Source organism: Capricornis sumatraensis, chromosome 12 (assembly GCF_032405125.1).
Source record: "Capricornis sumatraensis isolate serow.1 chromosome 12, serow.2, whole genome shotgun sequence".
Taxonomy (NCBI): domain Eukaryota; kingdom Metazoa; phylum Chordata; class Mammalia; order Artiodactyla; family Bovidae; genus Capricornis; species Capricornis sumatraensis.
The window spans coordinates 79,278,595-79,304,995 of record NC_091080.1 but is presented as its reverse complement, the minus strand read 5'-3'; the positions used below and the strand labels follow the sequence as shown (position 1 = coordinate 79,304,995).

Sequence of the window (26,401 nt, the reverse complement as noted above, 5' to 3'; positions counted from 1 at the left end):
AAAGTCTGATGGTTTTAATCTTCTTTTGTTTCATGATGGCTGGCAAGACTTTCAGACTAACTTTTAATCAAGACTGAGTATTCCTAATTATCTACAAGACTCAAGAGCCCAGACCAGGAGCCAGGCCAGCAGAGTCTACATGAACACCAGGCTGTGCTAGCCACAACTCCTCTCTTTAGAGAGTAAGCCCACTGAGTCCAGTTGGGCTAGTTTTATACACAGACAGAAACAGAAAACAAAGAGAAGATTCAGATCTATTTCCACTCTTAATAAGATCCAGCTCCCCTAAGTTGAAACACAGCACATACACACACCGAAGATCAATGTTCCAGGAAGGCTAACCCCAGTCTGCTCCCTCCCTCTGCATTTCTCTGGCTTCTAGTGCAGGTTGAGCCACCCTGGGCCTCTGTAGGCTCCCAGCCATTTCCTGTAACTGTTGTTTCAGTCAATCCAGTATGTATTTGATGCCCATGATATGTCCAGTATGGTCCAGGCACTACACTAAAGAATCAAACACAGCCTACCAGACACAGTCAGCTGTCACAGGGCTTGGAACACTCCCAGGTAGTCAACATCAGCCCACCCGACATGATGCTGGGTGGCGCCGGACTGGCTGTGTACATAAATAGAAGCCTTGGATCCGCATGAACGAAAGTGCTGGGAGAGGTTCATGGGGCTGCTGGGGGCTCAGCAGTATTTGCTTAAATCAATGAGAGAAGAGAAGGTGACCCAGGGGGCCCAACAGAGTGAGCCAAGACCTCAAAGTAGGGGTGATTGTGGCAGTCACAGAGACAACCTCACCACCTCCCTCCCTCCTCACTTGTCAGAGTGCTGGGAAACAAACAGAATGGCCAGTGGAGCTAACAGTTAAAATTTTTAATTTTTCAGGAAGCAGGGAACCTCTGCATATCTTCAGAGTGAGACTAGTTGATGTAAATCACACTTAAGGAGTTACTCCACTTGGCAGAAGGTGCTAAGAAGACAATAATGTAACAGTGGCTAAGAAACCAGGCTTTGGGTAGAATCCTAGAATGTCATTTACAGGCTATTTGAGGATGGGTGAGTTGTTTCACCTGATACAGAAACCTGTTCCCTTAATTGTAAATCAGGGACACATGCTTATTCAATTGCTGTCAGGATTAAATGAGAAAACCTGTAAGACTTTGTATGTACCCAGACCACACAGTGAGCCCTGGCAATAATGATCAAAGATAGTGGCTGTGTCAAAATCACAGCAGTACAGTACATGTATGAAGCCTCCATCTGGACACATTACCCTGTCATTGACAATGTGAATATGGTCCAGGGATATTCCTAAATGTTTTCTTTCAAGATGCAAAAGCTAAGGGAAAAAAAAAAAAATGTTGAACTGAATGAACCATCCCTTAACAGTGTTGCTAGAAGCCTCTGGCAGAAAGAATGATAAAACTCAGGAGACCAGAACTAACCCTGTATGACTGATCTGTTTTGTGAGTAATCATCTTTTTTACAATATATAGAAACTTCATCATTAAAAAATTCAACTTTTATAAGACCCAAAAATAAAATCGCATCCAGACCTATCTAACTTCACTATAGATCTGTTACTGGCTGTCCATCACTGAGGAGAAGGACAAAAGAAATTAAATATTTTATAAAGCCCAGACACTCAAAGTCATGCCCAGGCTGGCTCACAGACCCAGTTTACCTTCATTTCAGACCTACTCATGAACATGCAAGTACTTTAGAACCTACTGTATACCAGGCTCTTATTTTGGTGACATAAATTATTTGCCCTTGGCAATACAGAGACAGTTAGAAAAAAAAGGAGACAGTGGGTATGGTGGAAATCACAAATTTGAAAGGAAGAAGCCAACTAGAGATAGGATTAAAGAGTAAGAGTAAAGAGGACAAGTCACATCCAAAAGGCATGTTCAGAAATCAACAAGCAAACCATCTGTGGAGGAAAGAAACCATTTTTAAAGAGTGAATTAACTGAATCTGAGGCCACTCTTCCTGTCCAAGGAGCCTCTCAGTAAGTTCTTTCCCTCCAGACTCCGAGAGGAATCCAATTCACCCCAGGACTGAACAAGTTGCTAGTCATTAAAGTTAACACAGGAGAGGCAATAATCTGTTTACTTCTTTTGCTTTTAGACATTTTAGTTGCCCTGCAGCCATTACTTGTACATCAAGAATCCTGTCCCACTGCTACTGCTGCTCATAAATCTTACATTATTGGTAATGTATTCTACCAAAGAAGAGAGAGGAGTGTGTATGACATTTTGGAACAGCTACCAGCTATGCCCCAAAGCATTAAATCTCACCTAACTGGCACACAGTGACACCAAATAAAAGGAACCATTTTACCTAAAATCTACCTAAAACTTGAAAAAGTTATCTGTCACCAAACCTTGATTCTTCGGACACTGGCAACTGTTTCTGCTACGCTTTCGATGGCCATGGGGAAGAGGAGGATGCCTGTAAACTTCACAACTTGGTACAGTGTTATGGCCAAAAACACTTGGCTAACTGTGATCATGTTGCCAAGAAGCACATAGGTGGTAAAGGTGACAAAAAGGATGACTTTGCTTGCAGTGTCAAAGAATATCAAATTCATTCCATCAAGGTAGGAACTTTTCAGAATCTTGGAAATTTCCTTCCTGTAAAAGGGAGAAGGGAACAGATTTTAAAAGAAGTATCAACATCTAAGCTATGAATTCAAGTGCCCTGTGTGAGTGGCCCCCTTCTAGGGAGTGGACACAGATTAAGATGAACCATCCCTCACATCATGGAGACACTGTACAGTGCACACTTCGGGCTCTGCCCTGACCCAAGGACCACACACTTCATCACCATTTCACTCTCCCAACTAAATGGAGGCTTAATGTCACACTTTTAAACATTTTGGGTCAATAACACTTGAGTTTGAATATTCATTCAATGAGCATTTGTAATCACAAGTCCTGTGCAGGGTACCTTGAGGATGACAGAAAGAGAGAACTTGTCCCTTCCAGGAGTTCATGAACTTAGAAAAGAAGATGGGTGGCCCAGTGGTTAAGACTCCGTGCTTCTAACGCAGTGGCCATGGATTTGATCCCCAGTCAGGGAACTAAGATTTCACATGTCTACCAAGACATTAGACAGAGGCAGCCAGCATGGCTCCCATGGGAGCATAGAGCAGAGATGTGTAACCCAGAGCAGTAAAGTCAGGGCAATTCACACATACATGGACCCTGAGAAGATGAGCGGGAGTCAGTTAGGGCTGGTGGAAGCCAGAGAAGAAGGAAGATGAGAGAGTGTATTCCCAGCAGAGGGAGGGGCCCTCACAAAGGTGCAAAGGTGAGAGGTAACACGGTGCAGCCAGATAATTATGAATACCTTGTGCTGGAGTATAAACATTCATCAGATATTTAAATGAAAGATGGACAAAATTTCTATAAACCTAAAGCAAATTCAAAAGGAATGGCATTTCCATGACTCTGTTTGAAATAAAAAATACTGATTCATAAAGTTTGGCCCAATACAAATACACCCAAGCTCTACAATCTTCCCATTTGTTCTATATTAACATAAATTGTAATTTTAGTTTAAACGTCATCAACTCAAGTACTAACATCTTAGGATCATTGCTTCCTTGGGATTTGGGCTATTAATATGTGAAATTTCATTTCTTTATAAGAAAGAAGTATATATATTTTTCCTTTAGGAGGATGGTAAATAAAAGAACAGTAATACTTTTAACCCATTCAGTAAAAACAGGAAATAAAAAAGTACAAACTGTGGTTTGACATATACAGAAATTTACCTTCTCAATCTGGTAATAAGCTCAGCAAATGAATTTTCCCAAGCATACATTTTTATTGTTCTGATGCCAGTTATAACTTCATTCATGCTTCTGAGCCTGGTGTCTGTGAAGGCTGCAGTCTTACTCCTAAAGGAACAAATGTGAGAGATGAGCCTTAGTGATCACGGCAAAAATTTCCTTACTGACAGCAGCAGTGGCACAGTCAGAGACCAGGAATCAAATTATTTCCTACAGCTCTCCTAGGCTGACAACACAGGCAGGTCCTACTCAGAGTACAAACGGAGGAAGACTTCAATTAGGAAGTCAGCCATTCAGCCCAGTTCAACAAATAACTTGGAGAACTTGCAATATTCGCTAAAGAAGACCTGAAGTAAGTCAGGTACAAACCACTTGACCAAGGAGGTTGCGGTCAGGTAGGGAAGGCAGAAGACACCCAAATCTCATGGAAAGACATTGTGCTATAATAAAATAGGATTAAAGTGTTGGGGAGTAGAAAAGATGGGGCTGTGAATTCCACTGGGAAAGGAGAGCAAGAAAAGCTTCAGAGATCTGGTAGCATGTGAACAGGGCCTCAAATGATAAGGAACATCTTTCTGTGGTAAAGATAAGAAATGAAATTGCAAATAGAGAAAAATAACATGTATAAAGTCACCAAAAAAAGAAAGGAAAAGAGCTCAATGTGCTTCAAACAGTACATCTCCATCACCTGACAATCTGAACAACACACCTCCAATCCCCTGATATATCCTTCAAGTCTAACTCATCACCATTAGACCCTTTATCACTAGACACTCTTTTATCACATAAGCTGCTGGTACTGTGGGGCTTTATAAATTTATGTCTTTATGCCCTTGGAGTTCTGATAACTTAATGCAAACAGTGAATTAAAAACAAGACATGAACTTAAATAACTGAAAATGATCCTAATACAAGCATAGCAAAAATATATGCAGCTTGAATTGGGCCTATAGGATGATTACTATTTAATAATGTTTAAATAATTTGGACCTAGGTAAATTCTGCTTACAGACACCATACCTATTCAAGTACAATTCCAGGAAGAGCCAGGAAATGGCTTTACCTTTCCCCCTTCAACATCAGTCTTTGGTTTAAGGATGGAGCCTCCACTAGCTAAGCCTGAAGGGTCTACAACACATGCAAAAAAAGAGATCAGAGAAGGCTGGTTTTTTGTTGTTGTTTTTTTAACAAAAGCATAAAGTAAACTGTGGATTCACCAAGTACATATCATCTATTTTTTTTAACCAGTGTTTTTCTTACCGGAGTGATAAAAACAACTTCCCAGAGAAGATTTGCAAAAGCATAAAAATAATGAGGAGTGCCATCCCAGCAAGAGATGATATTCCTATTTTCATCCAGAGCAGGATGATCACTGTGATAGCATTAAGTGGCCCAGTCCACAGGATGTGCAAGCGTGTCGTAACCTTAAAAGAAAAGACAAAGTCTTCTTAGAACTGTATAAAAGCAAAACCATAAGCACATAATTTAGAAACAATCTGCTCTGAAGGAAGAGATAGGAACCTAAATAGAAATTATCTCAGTTCAGTTCAGTTCAGTTCAGTTCAGTCACTCAGTCATGTCCGACTCCTTGCGACCCCATGAGTCGCAGCATGCCAGACCTCCCTGTCCATCACCAACTCCCAGAGTTCACTCAGACTCACGTCCATCAAGTCTGTGATGCCATCCAGCCATCTCATCCCCTGTCATCCCCTTCTCCTCCTGCCCCCAATCCCTCCCAGCATCAAGTCTTTTCCAATGAGTCAACTCTTCACATGAGGTGGCCAAAGTACTGGAGTTTCAGCTTTTGCATCATTCCTTCCAAAGAAATCCCAGGGTTGATCTCCTTCAGAATGGACTGGTTGGATCTTCTTGCAGTCCAAGGGACTCTCAAGAGTCTTCTCCAACACCACAGTTCAAAAGCATCAATTCTTCGGTGCTCAGCCTTCTTCACAGTCCAACTCTCACATCCGTACATGACCACAGGAAAAACCATAGCCTTGACTAGAGATCTCAGTGGGTTTTAAACCTACTGAAGCAGAAATTGAAGCATCCTCCACAGATGATGCAATTCTGGGGCAGCACAAGGCTGGGTTCAGGGATGTCTAGGGAGAAGTAGACAGGCACACTGGAAGGAAAATGTTGATTTTGTCAACAATGCAGATGATCTCAGGGCATCCCTACTCTCTCTCCATCCCAAAATTCAGATGCCTTTTTCCCTGGGGCTCCCTGCGACCCCAGAAAAGTCTACATTATAGTACCTACCACTCCCTCCAGTAATGACTTGTGTATTTACCTCCCTGATGGGCTTTGACTTCTCCGGGGCAGAAACTAAGCCTTATTCATCCTTGAAACTGAAGAGGTATCTGACATCATGTCTGATGAACAAATAACTGAAAGAGAAGTTGTTGTTGTTCGTCACTTAGTCATTTCCGACTCTTTGTGACCCCCATGGGCTGCAGCACACCAGGCTTCCCTGTCCTTCACCATCTCCAAGAGCTTGCTTAAACTCATGTCCATTGAGACAGTGATGCCATCCAACCATCTCATCCTCTCTTGTCCCCTTCTCCTCTTGCCCTCAGTCTTTCCCAGCACCAGGGTCTTTTCCAGTGAGTCAACTCTTCACATCATGTAGCCAAAGGATTAAAGCTTTGGCTTCACCATCAGTCAATCCAATGAAGATTCAGGGTTGATTTCCTTTAGGATTGACTGGTTTGATCTCCTTCCTATCCAAGGGACTCTCAGGCATTTTCTCCAGCACCACAGTTTGAAAGTATTAATTCTTTGATGCTCAGACTTCATGATATGGTCCAACTCTCATATCCATATAAGACTAGTAAAAATAAAAAAAAATAGCTTTCACTACACGGACCTTTGTCAGAAAAGTGATGTCCTTGTTAATAGGCTATCTAGGTTTGTTATAATATTTTTTTTTCCCAAGGAACAAGCGTCTTTTAATTTCATGGCTACAGTTACCATCTACAGTGATTTGGGAGCCCAAGAAAACAAAGTGAGTCACTATTTCCATTGTTTCCCCATCTATTTGCCATGAACTGATGGGACTGGATGCCGTAATCTTAGTTTGTTGAATGTTGAGTTTTAAGTCAGCTTTTAACTCTCCTCTTTCACCTTCATCAAGAGGCTTTTTAGTTCCTCTTTATTTTTGGCCATTAGGGTGGTGTCATTTGCACATCTGAGGTTATTGATATTTCTCCCAGCAATCTTGATTCCAGCTTGAGCTTCCCCCAGCCCAGGATTCCACATGATGTACTCTGTATGACAGCTGAATAAGCAGTGTGACAATATACAGCCTTGACATATTCCTTTCCTCATTTGGAACCAGTCCGTTATTCTATGTATAGTTCTAACTCTTCCTTCTTGACCGGCATACAGGTTTCTTGGGAGGCAGGTAGGTGGTCTAGTATTCCCATCTCTTAAAGAATTTCCCACATTTTATTGTGATCCATACAGTGAAAGGGTTTAGCATAGTTAATGAAGCAGAAATAGATGTTCTTCTGGAATCCCCTTCCTTTTTCTATGACCCAAGGAATGTTGGCAATTTGATCTATGATTCCTCTGCCTTTTCTAAATCAAGCTTATACATCTGGAATTTCTCTGTTCCCATACTGTTGGAGCCTAGCTTGAAGGATTTTGAGCATTACCTTGCTAGCATGTGAAATGAGTGCAATTGTGTGGTACTTGGAACATTCTTTGACATTGCCTTTCTTTGGGATTGGAATGAAAACTGGCCTTTTCCAGTCCTGTGGTCACTGCTTAGTTTTCCAAATTTGCTGGCATTTTTTTATGGAGTACTTTAACAGCATCATTTTTTAGGATTTAAAATATCTCAACTGGAATTCCATCATGCCCACTAGCTTTGTTGGTAGTAATGCTTCCTAAGGCCCACTTGACTTTGTACTCCAGCATGTTTGGCTCAGGGTAAGTGATTATGCTATCATGTTTTCCTGTGTCATTAAGATCTTTTTTGTACAGTTCTTCTGTGTATTCTTGCCACCACTTCTTAATATGTTCTGCTTCTGTTAGGTCCATACCATTTCTGTTGATTATTGTGCCCATCGTTCAGTGAAATGTTCCCTTGGTATTTCTAATTTTCTTGAAGAGATCTCTGTCCAGTGCAGTCGTTCAGTGGTGTCCTACTCTTTGTGACCCCCTGGACTGCAGCACACCAGGCCTCCCTATCCATCACCAATTCCCAGAGTTTACTCAAACTCATGTCTGTTGAGTCGGTGATGCCATCCAACCATCTCATCTTCTGTTGTCCCCTTCTCCTCCCACCTTCAATCTTTCCCAACATCAGTGTCTTTTCCAATGAGTCAGTTCTTCCCATCAGGTAGCCAAAGTATTGGAGTTTCAGCTTCGGCATCAGTCCTTCCAATGTACATTCAGGACTGATTTCCTTTAGGATTGACTGGCTTGATCTCCTTGCTATTCAGGAGATTCTAAGGAGTTTTCTGCAGCACTACAGTTTAAAAGCGTTAATTCTTTGCACTCAGCTTTCTTGATAGTCCAACTCACATCCATACATGACTACTGGAAAAACCATAGCTTTGACTACAAGAACCTTTGTCAGAAAAGGTCCTTTGATGTCTCTGCTTTTTAATATGCTGTCTAGGTTGGTCATAGCTTTTCTTCCAAGGAGCAAGTGTCTTTTAATTTCATGGCTGCAGTCATTTGGGAGCCCAAGAATATAAAGTCTGTCACTGTTTCCATTGTTACCCCATCTATTTCCCATGAAGTGATGGGACCAGGTGTCATGATCTTCATTTTATGAATGTTGAGTTTTAAGGCAACTGTTTTCACTCTCCTCTTTCACTTTCATCAAGAGGCTCTTTAGTTCTTCTTCACTTTCTGCCATAAGGGTGCTGTCATCTGCATATCTGAGGTTATTGCTGTTTCTCCTGGCAACAGGAGACTGATTCCAGCTTGTGCTTCATCCAGCCCAGCATTTTGCTTGATGTACTCTGCATATAAGTTAAATAAGCAGAGTGACAACATACAGCCTTGATGTACTCCTTTCCCGATTTGGAACCAGTCTGTTGTTCTATGTCCAGTTCTAACTTGGTTTTTGACTTGCATATAAATTTCTCAGGAGCCAGGTCAGGCAGTCTGGTATTCCCATCTCTTGAAGAATTTTCCACAGTTCGTTGTGATTCACACAGTCCAAGGCTTTGGAATACTCAATAAGGCAGAAGTAGATGTTTTCCTAGAACTCTCTTGCTTTTTCTATGATCCAACGGATGCTGGCAATTTGGTTCCTCTGCCTTTTCTAAATCCAGCTTCAACTTCTGGAAGTTCACCATTCACATACTGTTCAAGCATGGCTTGGAGAATTTTGAGCATTACTTTGCTAGTGTGTGAGATGAGTGCAACTGTGTGGTAGTTTGAACATTCTTTGCCATTGAGTTTCTTTGGGATTGGAATGAAAACACCTTTTCCAGTCCTGTGGCCATCAAAATCTTGTGCACACCAGGAGACCCAAAAGAGACTGATACAGACCTGCCTTTGAGTGTTTGAGTGTCTCCTTCAGAGGTACGGGCCAGCAGTGGCCTGCCACAGGGGCAGGGGCTCTGGGTGCAGCAGACCTGGGTATGGCATAAGCCTTCTCAGAGGAGGTTGCAATTAACCCCACCATAGGCCGCCAAAACTTACACAGGACTGGGGAAACAGACTCTTGGAGGGCAGAAAGGAAAAAAAAAAAAAAAAAACCTTGTGTGCACAAGGACTAAGGAGAAAAAAGCAGTGACCCCACAAGAGACTGACCCACACTTGCCCATGAGTGTCCCAGAGTCTCTGGCAGAGGCATGGGTTGTCTGTGGCCTGCTACAGGGTTGGGGACACTGACTGTGGCAGTGCATACACAGGACCTTTTGAAGGAGGTCACCATTATCTTCATTTGGTTCAGTCACTCAGTCATGTCCGACTCTTTGCAACCACATGGACTGAAGCACGCCAGGCTTCCATGTCCATCAGCAAATCCAAGAGCTTCCTCAAACTCATGCTCATTGAGTCTGTGATGCCATCCAACCATCTCATCTTCTGACGTCCCCTTCTCCTCTCACCTTCAATCTTTCCCAGCATCACAGTCTTTTCAAATGAGTCAGTTCTTCCCATCAGGTGGCCAAAGAATTGGAGTTTCAGCTTCAGCATCAGTCCTTCCAATGAATATTCAGGATTGATTTCCTTTAAGATGGACTGGTTGGATCTCCTTGGAATCCAAGGGACTCTCAAGAGTCTTTTCCAACACCACAGTTTGAAAGCATCAGTTCTTCAGGGCTCAGTCCAGTTCTCACATCCATACATGACTGCTGGAAAAACCATAGCTTTGACTAGATAGACCTTTGTTGGTAAAGTAATATATCTGCTTTTTAATAAGCTGTCTAGGTTGGTCATAACTTTTCTTCCAAGGAGCAAGTGTTTTTTTTAATTTTATGGCTGCAGTGATTTTGGAGCCCAGGAAAATAAAATCTGTCACTGTTTCCATTGTTGCTGCTGCTGCTGCTAAGTCGCTTCAGTCGTGTCCGACTCTATGCAACCCCATAGACAGCAGCCCACCAGGTTCCCCATCCCTGGGATTCTCCAGGCAAGAACACTGAAGTGGGTTACCCCCTCTATTTGCCATGAACTGATCGGACCAGATGCCATGATCTTTGTTTTTTGAATGTTGAGTTTTAAGGCAACCTTTTCACTCTCCTCTTTCACTTTCATCAAGAGGCTCTTTAGTTATTCTTCACTTTCTGCAATAAGGGTGCTATCATCTGCATATTTGAGGTTATTGACATTTCTCCAAGCAATCTTGATTTCAACTTGTGCTTCATCCAGCCTGGCATTTTGCATGATGTACTCTGCATATAAGTTAAATAAACAGGGTGACAATATACAGCCTTGATGTACTCCTTTCCCAATTGGAACCAATCTGTTGTTTCATGTCCAGTTCGAACTGTTGATTTTTGACCTGCATACAGATTTCTCAGGAGGCAGGTAAGGTGGTCTGGTATTCCTATCTCTTTCAGAATTTTCCACAGTTGTTGTTATCCACACAGTCAAAGGTTTTGGCATAGTTAATAAAGCAATAGTAGATGTTTTCCTGGAACTCTCATGCTTTTTCTATGATGTTGGCAATTTGATATCTGGTTTGTCTGCCTTTTCTAAATTCATCTTAAACATCTGGAAATCCATGGTTCACATACTGTTGAAGCTTCACTTGGAGAATTTTGAGCATTACTTTGCTAAGGTGTGAGATGAGTGCAATTGTGTGGTAACTGGAACATTTCCTGGCGTTTCCTTTCTTTGGGATTAGAATGAAAACTGACTTTTTTCAGTCCTGTGGCCACTGCTCAGTTTTCCAGATATGCTGGAGTTTTCCAGATATGCTGGCATATTGAGTGCAGCACTTTCACAGCATCATCTTTTAGGATTTGAAATAGCTCAACTAGAATTCCATCACCTCTTCTAGCTTTGTTTGTAGTGATTCTTCATAAGGTCCACTTGGCTTCACATTCCAGGATGTCTGGCTCTAGATGAGTGATCACACCATCATGGTTATATGGATCATGAAGATCTTTTTTGTATAGTTCTTCTGTGTATTCCTGTCATCTCTTCTTAATATCTTCTGCTTCTGTTAGGTCTATACAATTTCTGTCCTTTATTGTTCCCATCTTTGCATGAAATGTTCCCTTGGTATCTCTAATTTTCTTGAAGAGATCTCTAGTCTTTCTCATTTGTTGTTTTCCTCTATTTCTTTGCATTAATCACTAAGGAAGGCCATCTCATCTCTACTTGCTACTCTTTGGAACTCTGCATTCAAATGGGTATATCTTTCCTTTTCTCCTTTGCTTTTAATTTGTCTTCTTTTCTCAGCTAATTGTAAGTCCTCGTCAGACAACTATTCTGCCTTTTTGCATTTCTTTTTCTTGCAGATGGTCTTCACTGCCTCCTGTGCAATGTCACAAACCTCCGTCCACAGTTCTTCAGGCACTCTGTCTATCAGATCTAATCCTTTGAATCTATTTGTCACTTCCACTATATAATCATAAGGGATTTGATTTAGGTCATACCTGAATGGCCTAGTGGTTTTCCCCACTTTCTTGAATTTAAGTCTGAATTTGACAATAAGAAATTCATGATCTAAACCAGTCAGCTCCCAGTCTTGTTTTTTGCTGACTGTATACAGCTTCTCCATCTTTGGCTGCAAAGAATATAATCAATCTGATTTTGGTATTCATCATCTGGTGATGTCCATGTGTAGACATGGCTTGTGTTGTTGAAAGAGGGTGTTTGCTATGACCAGTGTGTTCTCTTGGAAAAACTCTGTTAGCCTTTGCCCTGCTTTGTTTTGTACTCCAAGGCCAAATTTGCCTGTTACTCCAGGTAGCTCTTGATTTCCTACTCTTGCATTCCAGTCCCCTGTAATGAAGAGGACATCTTTTTTTGGCTGTTAGTTCTAGGTTTTGTAGCTCTTCATAGAACCATTCAGCTTCAGCTTCTTCAGCATTATGGACAGGCCATAGACTTGGATTACTGTGATATTGAATGGTTTGCCTTGGAAACGAATGGAGATCATTCTGTCGTTTTTGAGATTCTGCATTCAGTTCAGTTCAGTCTCTCAGTCACATCCAACTCTTTGTGATCCCATGCGCTGCAGCACACCAGGCCTCCTGTCTATCATCAACTCCTGGATTTTTCTCACACTCATGTCCATTGAGTCGGTGATGCCATCCAACCATCTCATCCTCTGTGGGCCCCTTCTCCTCCTGCCTTCAGTCTTTCCCAGCATCACGGTCTTTTCAAATGAGTCAGTTCTTCCCATCAGATGGCCAAAGTATTAGAATTTTGGCATAAGTCCGTCCAATGAATATTCAGGGCTGATTTCCTTTAGGATGGACTGGTTGGATCTCCTTGCAGTCCAAGGTACTCTCAAGAGTCTTCTCAGTCACCACAGTTCAAAAGCATCAATTCTTTGGCACTCAGCTTTCTTTATAGTCCAACTCTCACATCCATACACGACTACTGGAAAAACTATAGCCTTGACTAGATGGACCTTTGTTGGAAAAATAATGTCTCTGCTTTTTAAGATGCTGTCTAGTTTGGCCATAACTTTTCTTTCAAGGAGCAAGCATCTTTTAGTTTCGTGGCTGCAATCACCAGCTGCAGTGATTTTGGAGCCAAAAATATATGCAGAGTACATCATGAGAAATGCTGGACTGGATGAAGCACAATCTTGAATCAAGATTGCAGGAGAAATATCAATAACCTCAGATATGCATATGATACCACAATTAAGGAGAAAGTGAAGAAGAACTAAAGAGCTTCTTGATGAAAGTGAAAGAAGATAGTGAAAAAGTTGGCTTAAAACTCAACATTCAGAAAACTAAGATCTTGGCATCTGGTCCCATCACTTCTTGGCAAATTTATGGGGAAACAGTGGAAACAAGTACTGCATAGTCATAAGATATGTGTATTAAAAAAAAAAAGTGTGGAGTTGACAGCTGAGAGGAAGTTGAGTCTGGCTGGAGACCACCTATTTGGCATATTCCTCACAGGCTCCCTGTGCAGCAGCATTGAACAGGGCACAGGGAAAATAACAATCCCTGCCCACAAAGCGTTCATCATCCAGAGGAGGAGGAAGACAGTTCAGCAACACTGACAGCGTGTGCCAAGAAGAGCTACACCAGGAGGACCTTTAGGGACAATAATTGAGCTAGGAAAGAACATTACTGCCTATCTAGTATTAGAAAAACACAATTCTAATCGCAGGACAATATATATTTTTACATATAAGTTGCACACAGAAGAGATGAGATCTGGATAACAACAACCTTTATCTTAGGTTCTCAAAAGAACCCTGGCTGACACCAAACACTGGAACTTGGCTCCCAAAAAGCTGAACCCAGTGAGAAATGAAAGAGGATCCCTTGTGCACTTACGTTGTCAAACCTGTTCACATCGTTGGACAGCAGGTTGACGATCTGGCCTGTGGTGGTCTTCCCTATGGCCGAATTACTCAGGCGAAGGGTCTGAAATAAGAGAGGGAGCCAGAGAATTGATTTCCCGTGTTGATACAAATTCATATTTAAAACATAGCAAATGGATAACACTTTCTTGGGGTTACACATAGTATCAGGATGAGCAGGATAACTCCTGACAGCAGGGCTCTAGGGATCCATGTATATCCTTCATCTCCTCAATGTGGCAAAAGCCCCACCCACAAGACAGCAAAGGGAGGAGTAAGGAGGTAGAAACAAAATCCCCCACCCTGTTTCTCAATGAACTTGGGCCTGCCCAGAGTGTAAAGAATGTAGGTTTAGACTTCAGTTCAGTTCAATTCAGTTCAGTCACTCAGTCGTGTACAACTCTTTGTGACCCCATGAATCGCAGCATGCCAGGCCTCCCTGTCCATCACCAACTAACAGAGTTCACTCAGACTAACATCATCCAGCCATCTCATCTTCTGTCGTCCCCTTCTCCTCCTGCCCCCAATCCCTCCCAGCATCACAGTCTTTTCCAATGAGTCAACTCTTCACATGAGGTGGCCAAAGTACTGGAGTTTCAGCTTTAGCATCATTCCCACCAAAGAAATCCCAGGGCTGATCTCCTTCAGAATGGACTGGTTAGATCTCCTTGCAGTCCAAGGGACTCTCAAGAGTCTTCTCCAACACCACAGTTCAAAAGCATCAATTCTTCGGCACTCAGCCTTCTTCACAGTCCAACTCTCACATCCATACATGACTACTGGAAAAACCATAGCCTTGACTAGACAGACCTTTGTTGGCAAAGTAATGTCTCTGCTTTTGAATATGCTATCTAGGTTGGTCAAAACTTTTCTTCCAAGGAGTAAGCGTCTTTTAATTTCATGGCTGCAGTCACCATCTGCAGTGATTTGGGAGCCCAAAAAAATAAAGTCTGGCACTGTTTCCACTGTTTCCCCAACTATTTGGCATGAAGTAATGGGACCAGATGCCATGATCGTTGTTTTCTGAATGTTGAGCTTTAAGCCAATATTTTCACTCCCCTCTTTCACTTTCATCAAGAAGCTTCTTAGTTCCTCTTCACTTTCTGTCATAAGCGTGGTGTCATCTGCATATCTGAGGTTATCATGGAAAAAGCAAGAGAGTTCCAGAAAAACATCTATTTCTGCTTTCTTGACTATGCTAAAGCCTTCGACTGTGTGGATCACAATCAACTGTGGAAAATTCTGAAAGAGATGGGAATGCCAGACCACCTAATCTGCCTCTTGAGAAATCTGTATGCAGGTCAGGAAGCAACAGTTAGAACTGGACATGGAACAACAGACTGGTTCCAAATAGGAAAAGGAGTATGTCAAGGCTGTATATTGTCACTCTGCTTATTTAACTTCTATGCAGAGTACATCATGAGAAACACTGGACTGGAAGAAACACAAGCTGGAATCAAGATTGCTGGGAGAAATATCAATAACCTCAGATATGCAGATGACACCACCCTTATGGCAGAAAGTAAAAAGGAACAAAAAAGCCTCTTGATGAAAGTAAAAGAGGAGAGTGAAAAAGTTGGCTTAAAGCTCAACATTCAGAAAATGAAGATCATGGCTCCGGTCCCCTCATTTCATGGGAAATAGATGGGGAAACAGTGGAAACAGTGTCAGACTTTATTACTTGGGGCTCCCAAGTCACTGCAGATGGTAATTGCAGCCATGAAATTAAAAGACGCTTACTCCTTGGAAGAAAAGTTATGACCAACCTAGATAGTATATTCCAAAGCAGAGATATTACTTTGCCGATTAAGGTCCATCTAGTCAAGGCTATGGTTTTTCCTGTGGTCATGTGTGGATGTGAGAGTTGGACTGTGAAGAAGGCTGAGCACCGAAGAATTGATGCTTTTTAACTGTGGTGTTGGAGAAGACTCTTGAGAGTCCCTTGGACTGCAAGGAGATCCAACCAGTCCATTCTAAAGGAGGTCAGTCCTGGGTCTTCTTTGGAAGGAATGATGCTAAAGCTGAAACTCCAGTACTTTGGCCACCTCATGTGAAGAGTTACTCATTGGAAAAGACTCTGATGCTGGGAGGGATTTGGGACAGGAGGAGAAGGGGACGACCAAGGATGAGATGGCTGGATGGCATCACTGACTTGATGGACATGAGTCTGAGTGAACTCCAGGAGATGGTGATGAACAGGGATGCCTGGCATACTGCGATTCATGGGGTCGCAAAGAGTCGGACACGACTGAGCGACTGAACTGAACTGATATTTCTCCTGGCAATCTTGATTCCAGCTTGTGTTTCTTCCAGTCCAGCATTTCTCATGATGTTCTCTGCATAGAATTTAAATAAGCAGGATGATGATGTACAGCCTTTTTTTTTTATTCTTTTTTTTTTTTTTTTTTTTTTTTGATGTACAGCCTTGATCTACTCCTTTTCCTATTTGGAACCAGTCTGTTGTTCCATGTCCAGTTCTAACTGTTGCTTCCTGACCTGCATACAGATTTCTCAAGAGGCAGGTAAGGTGGTCTCGTATGCCCATCTCTCTCAGAATTTTCCACAGTTGATTGTGATCCACACAGTCGAAGGCTTTAGCATAGTCAAGAAAGCAGAAAGAGATGTTTTTCTGGAACTCTCTTGCTTTTTCCATGATCCAGCGGATGTTGGCAATTTGATCTCTGGTTCCTCTGCCTTTTCTAAAATCAGCTTGAACCTCTGGAAGTTCTTGGTTCACGTATTGCTGAAGCCCAGCTTGGAGAATTTTGAGCATTACTTTACTAGCATGTGAGATGAGTGCAATTGTGCGGTTGTTTGAGAATTCTTTGGCATTGCCTTTCTTTGGAATTGGAATGAAACTGACCTTTTCCAGTCCTGTGGCCACTTCTGAGTTTTCCAAATTTGCTGGCATATTGAGTGCAGCACTTTCACAGCATCATCTTTTAGGATTTGAAATAGCTCGACTTGAATTCCATCACCTCCACTAGCTTTGTTCATAGTGATGCTTTCTAAGGCCCACTTGACTTCACATTCCAGGATATCTGGCTCTAGATGAGTGATCACACCATCGTGATTATCTTGGTCCTGAAGATCTTTTTTGTACTGTGTATTCTTGCCACGTCTTCTTAATATCTTCTGCTTCTGTTAGGTGCAGACCATTTCTGTCCTTTATCGAGCCCATCTTTGCATGAAATGTTCCCTTGGTATCTCTAATTTTCTTGACGAGATCTCTAGTCTTTCCCATTCTGTTGTTTTCCTCTCTTTCTTTGCACTGATCACTGAGGAAGGCTTTCTTATCTCTTCTTGCTATTCTTTGGAACTCTGCATTCAGATGCTTATATCTTTCCTTTTCTCCTTTGCTTTTTGCCTCTCTTCTTTTCACAGCTATTTCTAAGGCCTCCCCAGACACCCATTTTGCTTTTTTGCATTTCTTTTCCATGGGGATGGTCTTGATCCCTGTCTCCTGTACAATGTCATGAACCTCATTCCATAGTTCATCAGGCACTCTATCTATCAAATCCAGGCCCTTAAATCTATTTCTCACTTCCACTGTATAATCATAAGGGATTTGATTTAGGTCATACCTGAATGGTCTAGTGGTTTTCCCTACTTTCTTCAATTTCATTCTGAATTTGGCAATAAGGAGTTCATGATCTGAGCCACAGTCAGCTCCTGGTCTTATTTTTGTTGACTGTATAGAGCGGCTCCATCTTTGGCTGCAAAGAATATAATCAATCTGATTTCGGTGTTGACCATCTGGTGATGTCCATGTATAGAGTCTTCTCTTGTGTTTTTGGAAAAGGGTGTTTGCTATGACCAGTGCATTATCCTGGCTAGCCTCTATTAGTCTTTGCCCTGCTTCATTCTGTATTCCAAGGCCAAATTTGCCTGTTACTCCAGGTGTTTCTTGATTTCCTACTTTTGCATTAGGAGCAAAGTAAAGTAAATTTGAGCCTAACTAGGTGAGAGTGGAGAAACTGCCTTATAGCAAGAAATTAGAGGACCTGGACTACAAATAAGAGGACTTGGAATCAATCACACTGTATGTAAAATCATTTAAGAACTTTGACCTTAGTTTCCTCATTCCAATATGAGCAGAGGACTTCCCTGGTGGTTCAGTGGCTAAGCATCTGCCTGCCAATGCAGGGGACAAAGCTTTGATATCCCATCTGGGAAGATCCCACATACTGCAGGACAACTAAGCCTGTGCACCACAATTACTGGGCCCAAGCACCATGCAGCCTGTGTTCTGCAATAAGAGAAGCCATCTCCACAATAAGAGAAACCATCTGCACACTGCAATTAGAAAGCAGTCCTCAACAAGAGAAATAGCAAGAGAAAGCCCATACAAAGCAACAAAGGCCAGCACAGACAAAAATACTTATTAAATTCTTTTTTTTAATGTTTTAAAATAATATACAATAAAACGACCAGAGAATAATGTTCAAAATAATATTCTGGTGAGGAATATATGGCCTTTAATGCCTGACTTTACAAAAAAAAAAAAAAAGCCTGTTTTACACGATCCCTTTATTTGGTAAAAAAAAAAAAAAAAAGTTCCAAAATATGCCCTAGAGATCAGGAATCTGAAGTGATCACTGTGAGATGTTTCAGTGGACCACCAACTGGAGCCATGTATCCAAACAAAATGTCAGAATTCATGAAAACTTTTCATTTAGCTCTAAAGTTAAAGAGAAAAATCAGTGATCAAGTAGAAAATATAAAATTATGTAGCCATGATGGAAGAGGGTATGGCAGTTTCTCAAAAAATTAAACATAAGATTAGTATATAGCCCAACAGTTCCACTACTGAGAATGTACTCAAAAGAACTGAAAGCACAATCTTGAACAGATATTTGTTCACCTATGTTGACAACAGCGCTATTCACAATAGATATAAGATGGGAACAATCCAAATGTTTATTAACAGGTGAATGAATACACAAAATATTATACATACCTATCATGAAATTATTCAGTCTTAAAAAGGAATTTAATTCTGACACTTGGTACAACATGGATAAACCTTGAAAACATAATCTGGACACTATATGCTTTCACTTATATGAGGCACCTGGAGTAGTGAAATTTATAAAGAGAAGTAGAATGGTGATGGTGGTGAAGGGATTGGAGTAGAAACTTAGTGTTTAATGGGTGCAGATTTGGGAAGGTGAAAAAGTTCTGGAGATGCATAAGGGTGATAACTCCACAACAGTGTAAATGTACCTGATGTCACTAAATGGTGCACTTAAAAAGAGTTAAAACTGTAAATTTTGTTGTGTATATTTTGTTGCAATTTTTTAAAAAACCAATGATCAAAAGCCAAAAGTTATTTTACCACAGTTGTGGAAAGGTAATTAAAAGACAAGTCATTTTCTATATATCATACATCTCACAAGTTCACTCAACAATACAAACTATAACTATAAGCTTAGCAGCCATTCCATTTCTAACACTCAATCTGATTTCTTTCCTGGACTAGGGAAGAGCAAGTAGGGCCTCAACATAAACCAGGAACATTCAGATGGGCCTTTTAGAGCTGCTCTGCAGCACCAGCTTTTGCCCTAAAGAGTCAGCCCATCTGTAACCTACAAAAAAGAAGAAACATCTTATTTCTTCACCTCAGCAGGATTCTAGATGCATGAAAGTGCATGTGGAAACTATCTTTCCCATGTATCTGGAGGGGCTTCCCTGGTAGCTCAGCTGGTAAAGAATCCACCTGCAATGCAGGAGACCCCAATTCAATTCCTGGGTCAGGAAGATTTTCTAGAGAAGGATTAGGCTATCCACTGTAGTATTCTTGGGCTTCCCTGGTGGTTCAGCTGGTAAAGAATCCACCTGCAATGTGGGGAGACCTGGGTTCAATCCCTAGGTTGGAAAGATCCCCTGGAGGAGGGAACAGCTACCCACTCCACTATTCTGGCCTGGAGAACCCCATGGACTCTACAGTCCATGGGGTTGCAAAGAGTTAGACACAACTGAGTGATGTTTCTGGAAATCCACATTACCTCTATGGTTTTACCTCAGCAATTCTTGACTTTGTAAAAAGACAATTTTTCAAATACAAAGAATCTAAATTGCAAAGGAAGTCAAACTGTCATTATTTGTAGATGACATGATACTATACATCAGTTCAGTTCAGTCGCTCAGTCATGTCCAACTCTTTGCGACCCATGAATGGCAGCACACCAGGCCTCCCTGTTCATCACCAACTTCTGGAGTTCACTCAGACTCACGTCCATCGAGTCAGTGATGCCATCCAGCCATCTCATCCTTGGTTGTCCCCTTCTTCTCCTGCCCCAAATCCCTCCCAGCATCAAAGTCTTTTACAATGAGTCAACTCTTTGAATGAGGTGGCCAAAGTACTGGAGTTTCAGCTTCAGCATCACGCCTTCCAAAAGAAATCCCTGGGTTGATCTCCAGAATGGACTGGTTGAATCTCCATGCAGTACAAGGGACTCTCAAGAGTCTTCTCCAACAACACACTTCAAAAGCATCAATTCTTCAGTGCTCACCCTTCTTCACAGTCCAACTCTTACATCCATACATGACTACTGGAAAAACCACAGCCTTGATAGACGGACCTTAATCGGCAAAGTAATGTCTCTGCTTTTGAATATGCTGTCTAGGTTGGTCATAACTTTCCTTCCAAGGAGTAAGCATCTTTTAATTTCATGGCTGCAATCACCATCTGCAGTGATTTTGGAGCCCAAAAAAATAAAGTCTGACACTGTTTCCACTGTTTCCCCATCTATTTCCCATGAAGTGATGGGACCGGATGCCATGATCTTCGTTTTCTGAATGTTGAGCTTTAAGCCAACTTTTTCACTCTCCTCTTTCACTTTCATCAAGAGGCTTTTTCGCTCCTCTTCACTTTTTGCCATAAGGGTGGTGTCATCTGCATATCTGAGGTTATTGATATTTCTCCCGGCAATGTTGATTCCAGCTTGTGTTTCTTCCAGTCCAGCGTTTCTCATGATGTACTCTGCATAGAAGTTAAATAAGCAGAGTGACAATATACAGCCTTGACGTACTCCTTTTCCTATTTGGAACCAGTCTGTTGTTCCATGTCCAGTTCTAACTGTTGCTTCCTGACCTGCATACAGATTTCTCAAGAGGCAGGTCAGGTGGTCTGGTATTCCCATCTCTCTCAGAATTTTCCACAGTTGATTGTGATCCACATAGTCAAAGGCTTTAGCATAGTCAGTAAAGCAGAAATCGATGTTTTTCTGGTACTCTCTTGCTTTTTCCATGATCCAGTGGATGTTGGCAATTTGATCTTTGGTTTCTCTGCCTTTTCTAAAATCAGCTTGAACATCAGGAAGTTCACGGTTCACGTATTGCTGAAGCCTGGCTTGGAGAATTTTGAGCATTACTTTACTAGCGTGTGGGATGAGTGCAATTGTGCAGTAGTTTGAGCATTCTTTGGCATTGCCTTTCTTTGGGATTGGAATGAAAACTGATCTTTTCCAATCCTGTGGCCACTGCTGAGTTTTCCAAATTTGCTGGCATATTGAGTGCAGCACTTTCACAGCATCATCCTTTAGAATTTGAAATAGCTAGGAAATCCTAAAGCTACTACCAGAAAACTATTAGAGTTCATCAATGAATTCGGTAAAGTTTCAGGATATAAAATTAATATACAAAAAGGTGCTACATTTCTATACATTATTAACAAAGTATCAGGAAGGGAAATTAAGGAAATGATCCTGTTTACCACTGCATCAAAAAGACTAAAATGCCTAGGAATAAACCTACCTAAAGAGGTAAAACATCTGTATCCCTGAAACTATAAGATACTGATGAAAGAAATTGAAGATGACAAAACAGATGGAAAGATATACCATGTTCTTGGATTGGAAAAATTAGTATTGTCAAAATGACCGTACTACCCAAGGCAATCTACAGATTCAATGTAATGCCTATTAAATTACCAATGGCATTTTTCACAGAACTGGAATAAAAACATATAAAATTTGTATGGAAAAATAAATGATACAAATAGTAAAGAAAAAAAGAAGAAGAAAAACAACAACAAAGCTAGAGGAATCATACTCCTTGACTTCAACCACAGTACAAAGCTACAGTAATCAAAATAATAGTATGAAAGTGAAGTGAAAGTCACTCAGCCATGTCCAGCTCTTTGTGAGCCCATTGACTATACAGTCCATGGAATTCTCTAAGCCAGAACACTAGAGTGGATGGCCTTTCTCTTCTCCAGGGTATCTTCCCAACCCAGGGATCAAAATCAGGTCTCCCGTATTGCACGCAGATTCTTTACCAGCTGAGCCACAAGGGAAGCCCAAGAGAAGAAAGCATGATACTGGCACAAAAACAGACACATAGATCAATGGAACAGTACAGAGAGCCCATAAATAAACCCATACATTTCAGTTCAGTTCAGTCGCTCAGTCGTGTCCGACTCTTTGCAACCCCATGAATGGCAGCATGCCAGGCCTCCCTGTCCATCACCAACACCTGGAGTTCACACAGACTCGCGTCCATCGAGTCAGTGATGCAATCCAGCCATCTCATCCTCTGCCATCCTCTTCTCCTCCTGCCCTCAATACCTCCCAGCATCAGAGTCTTTTCCAATGAGTCATCTCTTCACATGAGGTGGCCAAAGTACTGGAGTTTCAGCTTTAGCATCAGTCCTTCCAAAGAAATCCCAGGGCTTGGATCTCCTTGCAATCCAAGGGACTCTCAGGAGTCTTCTCCAACACCACACTTCAAAAGCATCAATTCTTCAGTGCTCAGCCTTCTTCACAGTCCAACTCTCACATCCACACATGACCACTGGAAAAACCATAGCCTTGACTAGACGGACCTTAGTTGGCAAAGTAATATCTCTGCTTTTGAATATGCTATCTAGGTTGGTCATAACTTTCCTTCCAAGGAGTAAGTGTCTTTTAATTTCATGGCTGCAGTCATCATCTGCAGTGATTCTGGAGCCCAAAAATATAAAGTCTGACACTGTTTCCACTGTTTCCCCATCTATTTCCCATGAAGTGATGGGACCGGATGCCATGATCTTCGTTTTCTGAATGTTGTGCTTTAAGCCAACTTTTTCACTCTCCATTTTCACTTTCATCAGGAGGCTTTTTTGTTCCTCTTTACTTTCTGCCATAAGGGTGGTGTCATCTGCATATCTGAGGTTATTGATATTTCTCCCAGCAATCTTGATTCCAGCTTGTGTTTCTTCCAGTCCAGTGTTTCTCATGATGTACTCTGCATAGAAGTTAAATAAGCAGAGTGACAATATACAGCCTTGACGTACTCCTTTTCCTATTTGGAACCAGTCGCTTGTTCCATGTCCAGTTCTAACTGTTGCTTGCTGACCTGCATACAGTTTTCTCAAGAGGCAGGTCAGGTGGTCTGGTATTCCCATCTCTTTCAGAATTTTCCACATTTGATTGTGATCCACACAGTCAAAGGCTTTGGCATAGTCAAGAAAGAAGAAATAGATGTTTTTCTGGAACTCTCTTGCTTTTTCCATGATCTAGTGGATGTTGGCAATTTGATCTCTGGCTCCTCTGCCTTTTCTAAAACCAGCTTGCACATCAGGAAGTTCACGGTTCACGTATTGCTGAAGCCTGGCTTGGAGAATTTTGAGCATTACTTTACTAGCGTGTGAGATGAGTGCAATTGTGCAGTAGTTTGAGCATTCTTTGGCATTGCCTTTCTTTGGAATTGGAATGAAAACTGACCTTTTCCAGTCCTGTGGCCAGTGCCAAGTTTTCCAAATTTGCTGGCATATTGAGTGCAGCACTTTCACAGCATCATCTTTCAGGATTTGAAATAGCTCCACTGGAATTCCATCACCTCCACTAGCTTTGTTCATAGTGATGCTTTCTAAGGCCCACTTGACTTCACATTCCAGGATGTCTGGCTGTAGATGAGTGATCACACCATCATGATTATCCGGGTCATGAAGATCTTTTTTGTACAGTTCTTCCCTGTGTTCTTGCCACCTCTTCTTAATATCTTCTGCTTCTGTTAGGTGCAGACCATTTCTGCCCTTTATCAAGCCCATCTTTGCATGAAATGTTCCCTTGGTATCTCTAATTTTCTTGACGAGATCTCTAGTCTTTCCCATTCTGTTGTTTGCCTCTATTTCTTTGCATTGATCACTGAAGAAGGCTTTCTTATCTCTTCTTGCTATTCTTTGGAACTCTGCATTCAGATGCTTATATCTTTCCTTTTCTCCTTTGCTTTTGCTTCTCTTCTTTTTACAGCTATTTGTAAGGCCTCCCCAGACAGCCATTTTGCTTTTTTGCATTTCTTTTCCATGGGGATGGTCTTGATCCCTGTCTCCTGTACAATGTCACTTAGGGTCAACTAATTTAAGACAAAGGAGGCAAGAATACACAATGGAGAAAGCACAGTCTCTTCAATAACTGGTGCTGAAAACATGCACAGTTCAGTTTAGTCACTCAGTCATGTCCAAGTCTTCGTGACCCCATGGACTGCAGCACACCAGGCTTCCCAGCCCATCACCAACTCCCAAAGCTTGCTTAAACTCATGTCCATCAAGTCAGTGATCTCATCCTCTGTTGTCTCTTTCTCTTCTTGCCTTCAGTCTTCCCCAGCATCAGGGTCTTTTCCAATGAATCACTTCTTCACATCAGGTGGCTGAAGTGTTGGAGGTTCAACTTCAGCATCAGTCCTCCCAGTGAATATTCAGGACTGATTTTCTTTAGGATTGACTGGTTTGATCTCCTTGCTTTCCAAGGGAATCTGAAAGAGTCTTCTCCAACACAGTAGTTCAAAAGCACCAATACTTTGGCACTCAGCTTTCTTTATGGTTCAACTCTCACATCCATACATGACTGCTGGAAAAACCATAGTTGACTAGATGGACTTCTGCAGTAAAGTACTGTCTCTGCTTTTTAATTGCTGTTAGATTGGTCAGAGCTTTTCTCCCAAGAGGCAGGCATCTTTTAATTTCATGGCTGCAGTCAGCGTCTGCAGTGATTTTGGAGCCCAAGAAAACGAAGTCTGTCACTGTTTCCATTGTTTTCCAGTCTATTTGCCATGAAATGATGGGACCTAATGCCATGATCTTTTTTTTTTTTAAGTTTTATACTAGCTTTTACACTCTTCTTTCACTTTCATCAAGAGGCTATTTAGTTTCTCTTTGCTTTCTGCCATAAGGGTGATGTCATCTGCATATCTGGGGTTATTGACACTTCTCCCTGCAATCTTGGTTACAGCTTGTGCTTCATTCAGCCCAACATTTCACATGATGTACTCTGCATATGAGTTTAATTAGCAGGGTGACAATATACAGCCGTGATGCACTCCTTCCCCAATTTGGAACCAATCCATTGTTCCATGTCTGGTTCTAACTGTTGCATCTTGACCTGCATATAGGTTTCTCTAATTTTCTTGAAGAGATCTCTGTCTTTTCCATTCTATTTTTTTCCTCTATTTCTTTGCATTGATCACTAAGGAAGGCCTTCTCATCTCTCCTTGCTATTCTTTGGAACTCTGCATTCAAATGGGTTTATCTTTCCTTTTCTCCTTTGCCTTTCACTTCTCTTCCTTTCTCAGCTATTTGAAAGGTCTCCTCAGACAATCATTTTGCCTTTTTGCATTTCTTCTTCTTGGGGATGGTTTTTATCACTGCCTCCTGTACAATCTTATGAACCTCCATCCATAGTTCTTCAGGCACTGTATCTATCAGATCTAATGCCTTCCATCTATTTGCCACATCTACTGCATAATCATAAGGGATTTGATTAGGTCATACCTGAATGGCACAGTGGTTTTCCCTATTTTCTTCAATTTAAGTCTGAATTTGGCAATAAGGAGTTCATGAACTCAGCCACAGGCAGCTCCCAGTCTTGTTTATGCTGACTATATAGAGCGTATCCATCTTCAGTTGCAAAGAATATAATCAATCTTATTTTGGTATTGACCATCTGGTGATGTCCTTGTGTAGAGTTGTCTATTGTGTTGTTGGAAGTGCGTGTTTGCTATAACCACTGTATTCTGTTGGCAAAATGCTGTTAGCCTTTACCCTGCTTCATTTTGTACTCCAAGGCCAAATTTGCCTGTTATTACAGGTATATCTTGACTTCCTACTTTTGCATTGCAGTCCCCTATAATGAAGAGGACATCTTTTTTGGCTGTTAGTTCTGGAAGTTCTTGTAGGTCTTCATAGAAATGCTCAACTTTAGTTTCTTCAGCATTACTGGTTGGGGCATAGACTTAGATTACTGTGATATTGAATGACTTGCCTTGGAAACAAATAGAAATCATTCTGTCATTTTTGAGACTGGATCCAAGTACTGCATTTCCGACTCTTTTGTTGACTATGAGGGCTACTCCATTTCTTCTAAGGTATTCATGTCCACAGTAGTAGATACAATGGTCATCTGAATTAAATTTGCACATTCCAGCTCATTTTATTTCACTGATTCCTAAAATGTTGATGTTTACTCTTGCCATAACCTATTTGACTACTTCCAATTTACCATGATTCATAGATGGAACATTCTAGGTTCCTACACAATATTGTTCTTTACAGCATCAGAATTTACTTCCATCACCAGTCACATCCACAACCAGGTGTCATCTTCATTTTGGTTCAGCCTCTTCATTGCTTCTGGAGCTATTTCTCCACTCTT

The 26,401-nt window shown here is 41.5% G+C and overlaps 1 protein-coding gene across 1 annotated transcript in view; it reads right to left on the bottom strand.

Annotated features, from left to right (window-relative positions):
* LOC138089044 (ATP-binding cassette sub-family C member 4-like) overlaps positions 1-26,401 on the bottom strand; it is a 309,781-nt gene that overhangs the window by 190,825 nt on the left and 92,555 nt on the right. Inside the window, exons 5-8 of the mRNA XM_068984368.1 lie at positions 13,744-13,833; positions 5,063-5,226; positions 3,785-3,910; positions 2,390-2,639 (exon numbers count right to left, since the gene is read on the bottom strand). Coding sequence (XP_068840469.1) covers positions 2,390-2,639; positions 3,785-3,910; positions 5,063-5,226; positions 13,744-13,833 — 630 coding nt within the window. The remainder of the gene's footprint in view (positions 1-2,389; positions 2,640-3,784; positions 3,911-5,062; positions 5,227-13,743; positions 13,834-26,401) is intronic.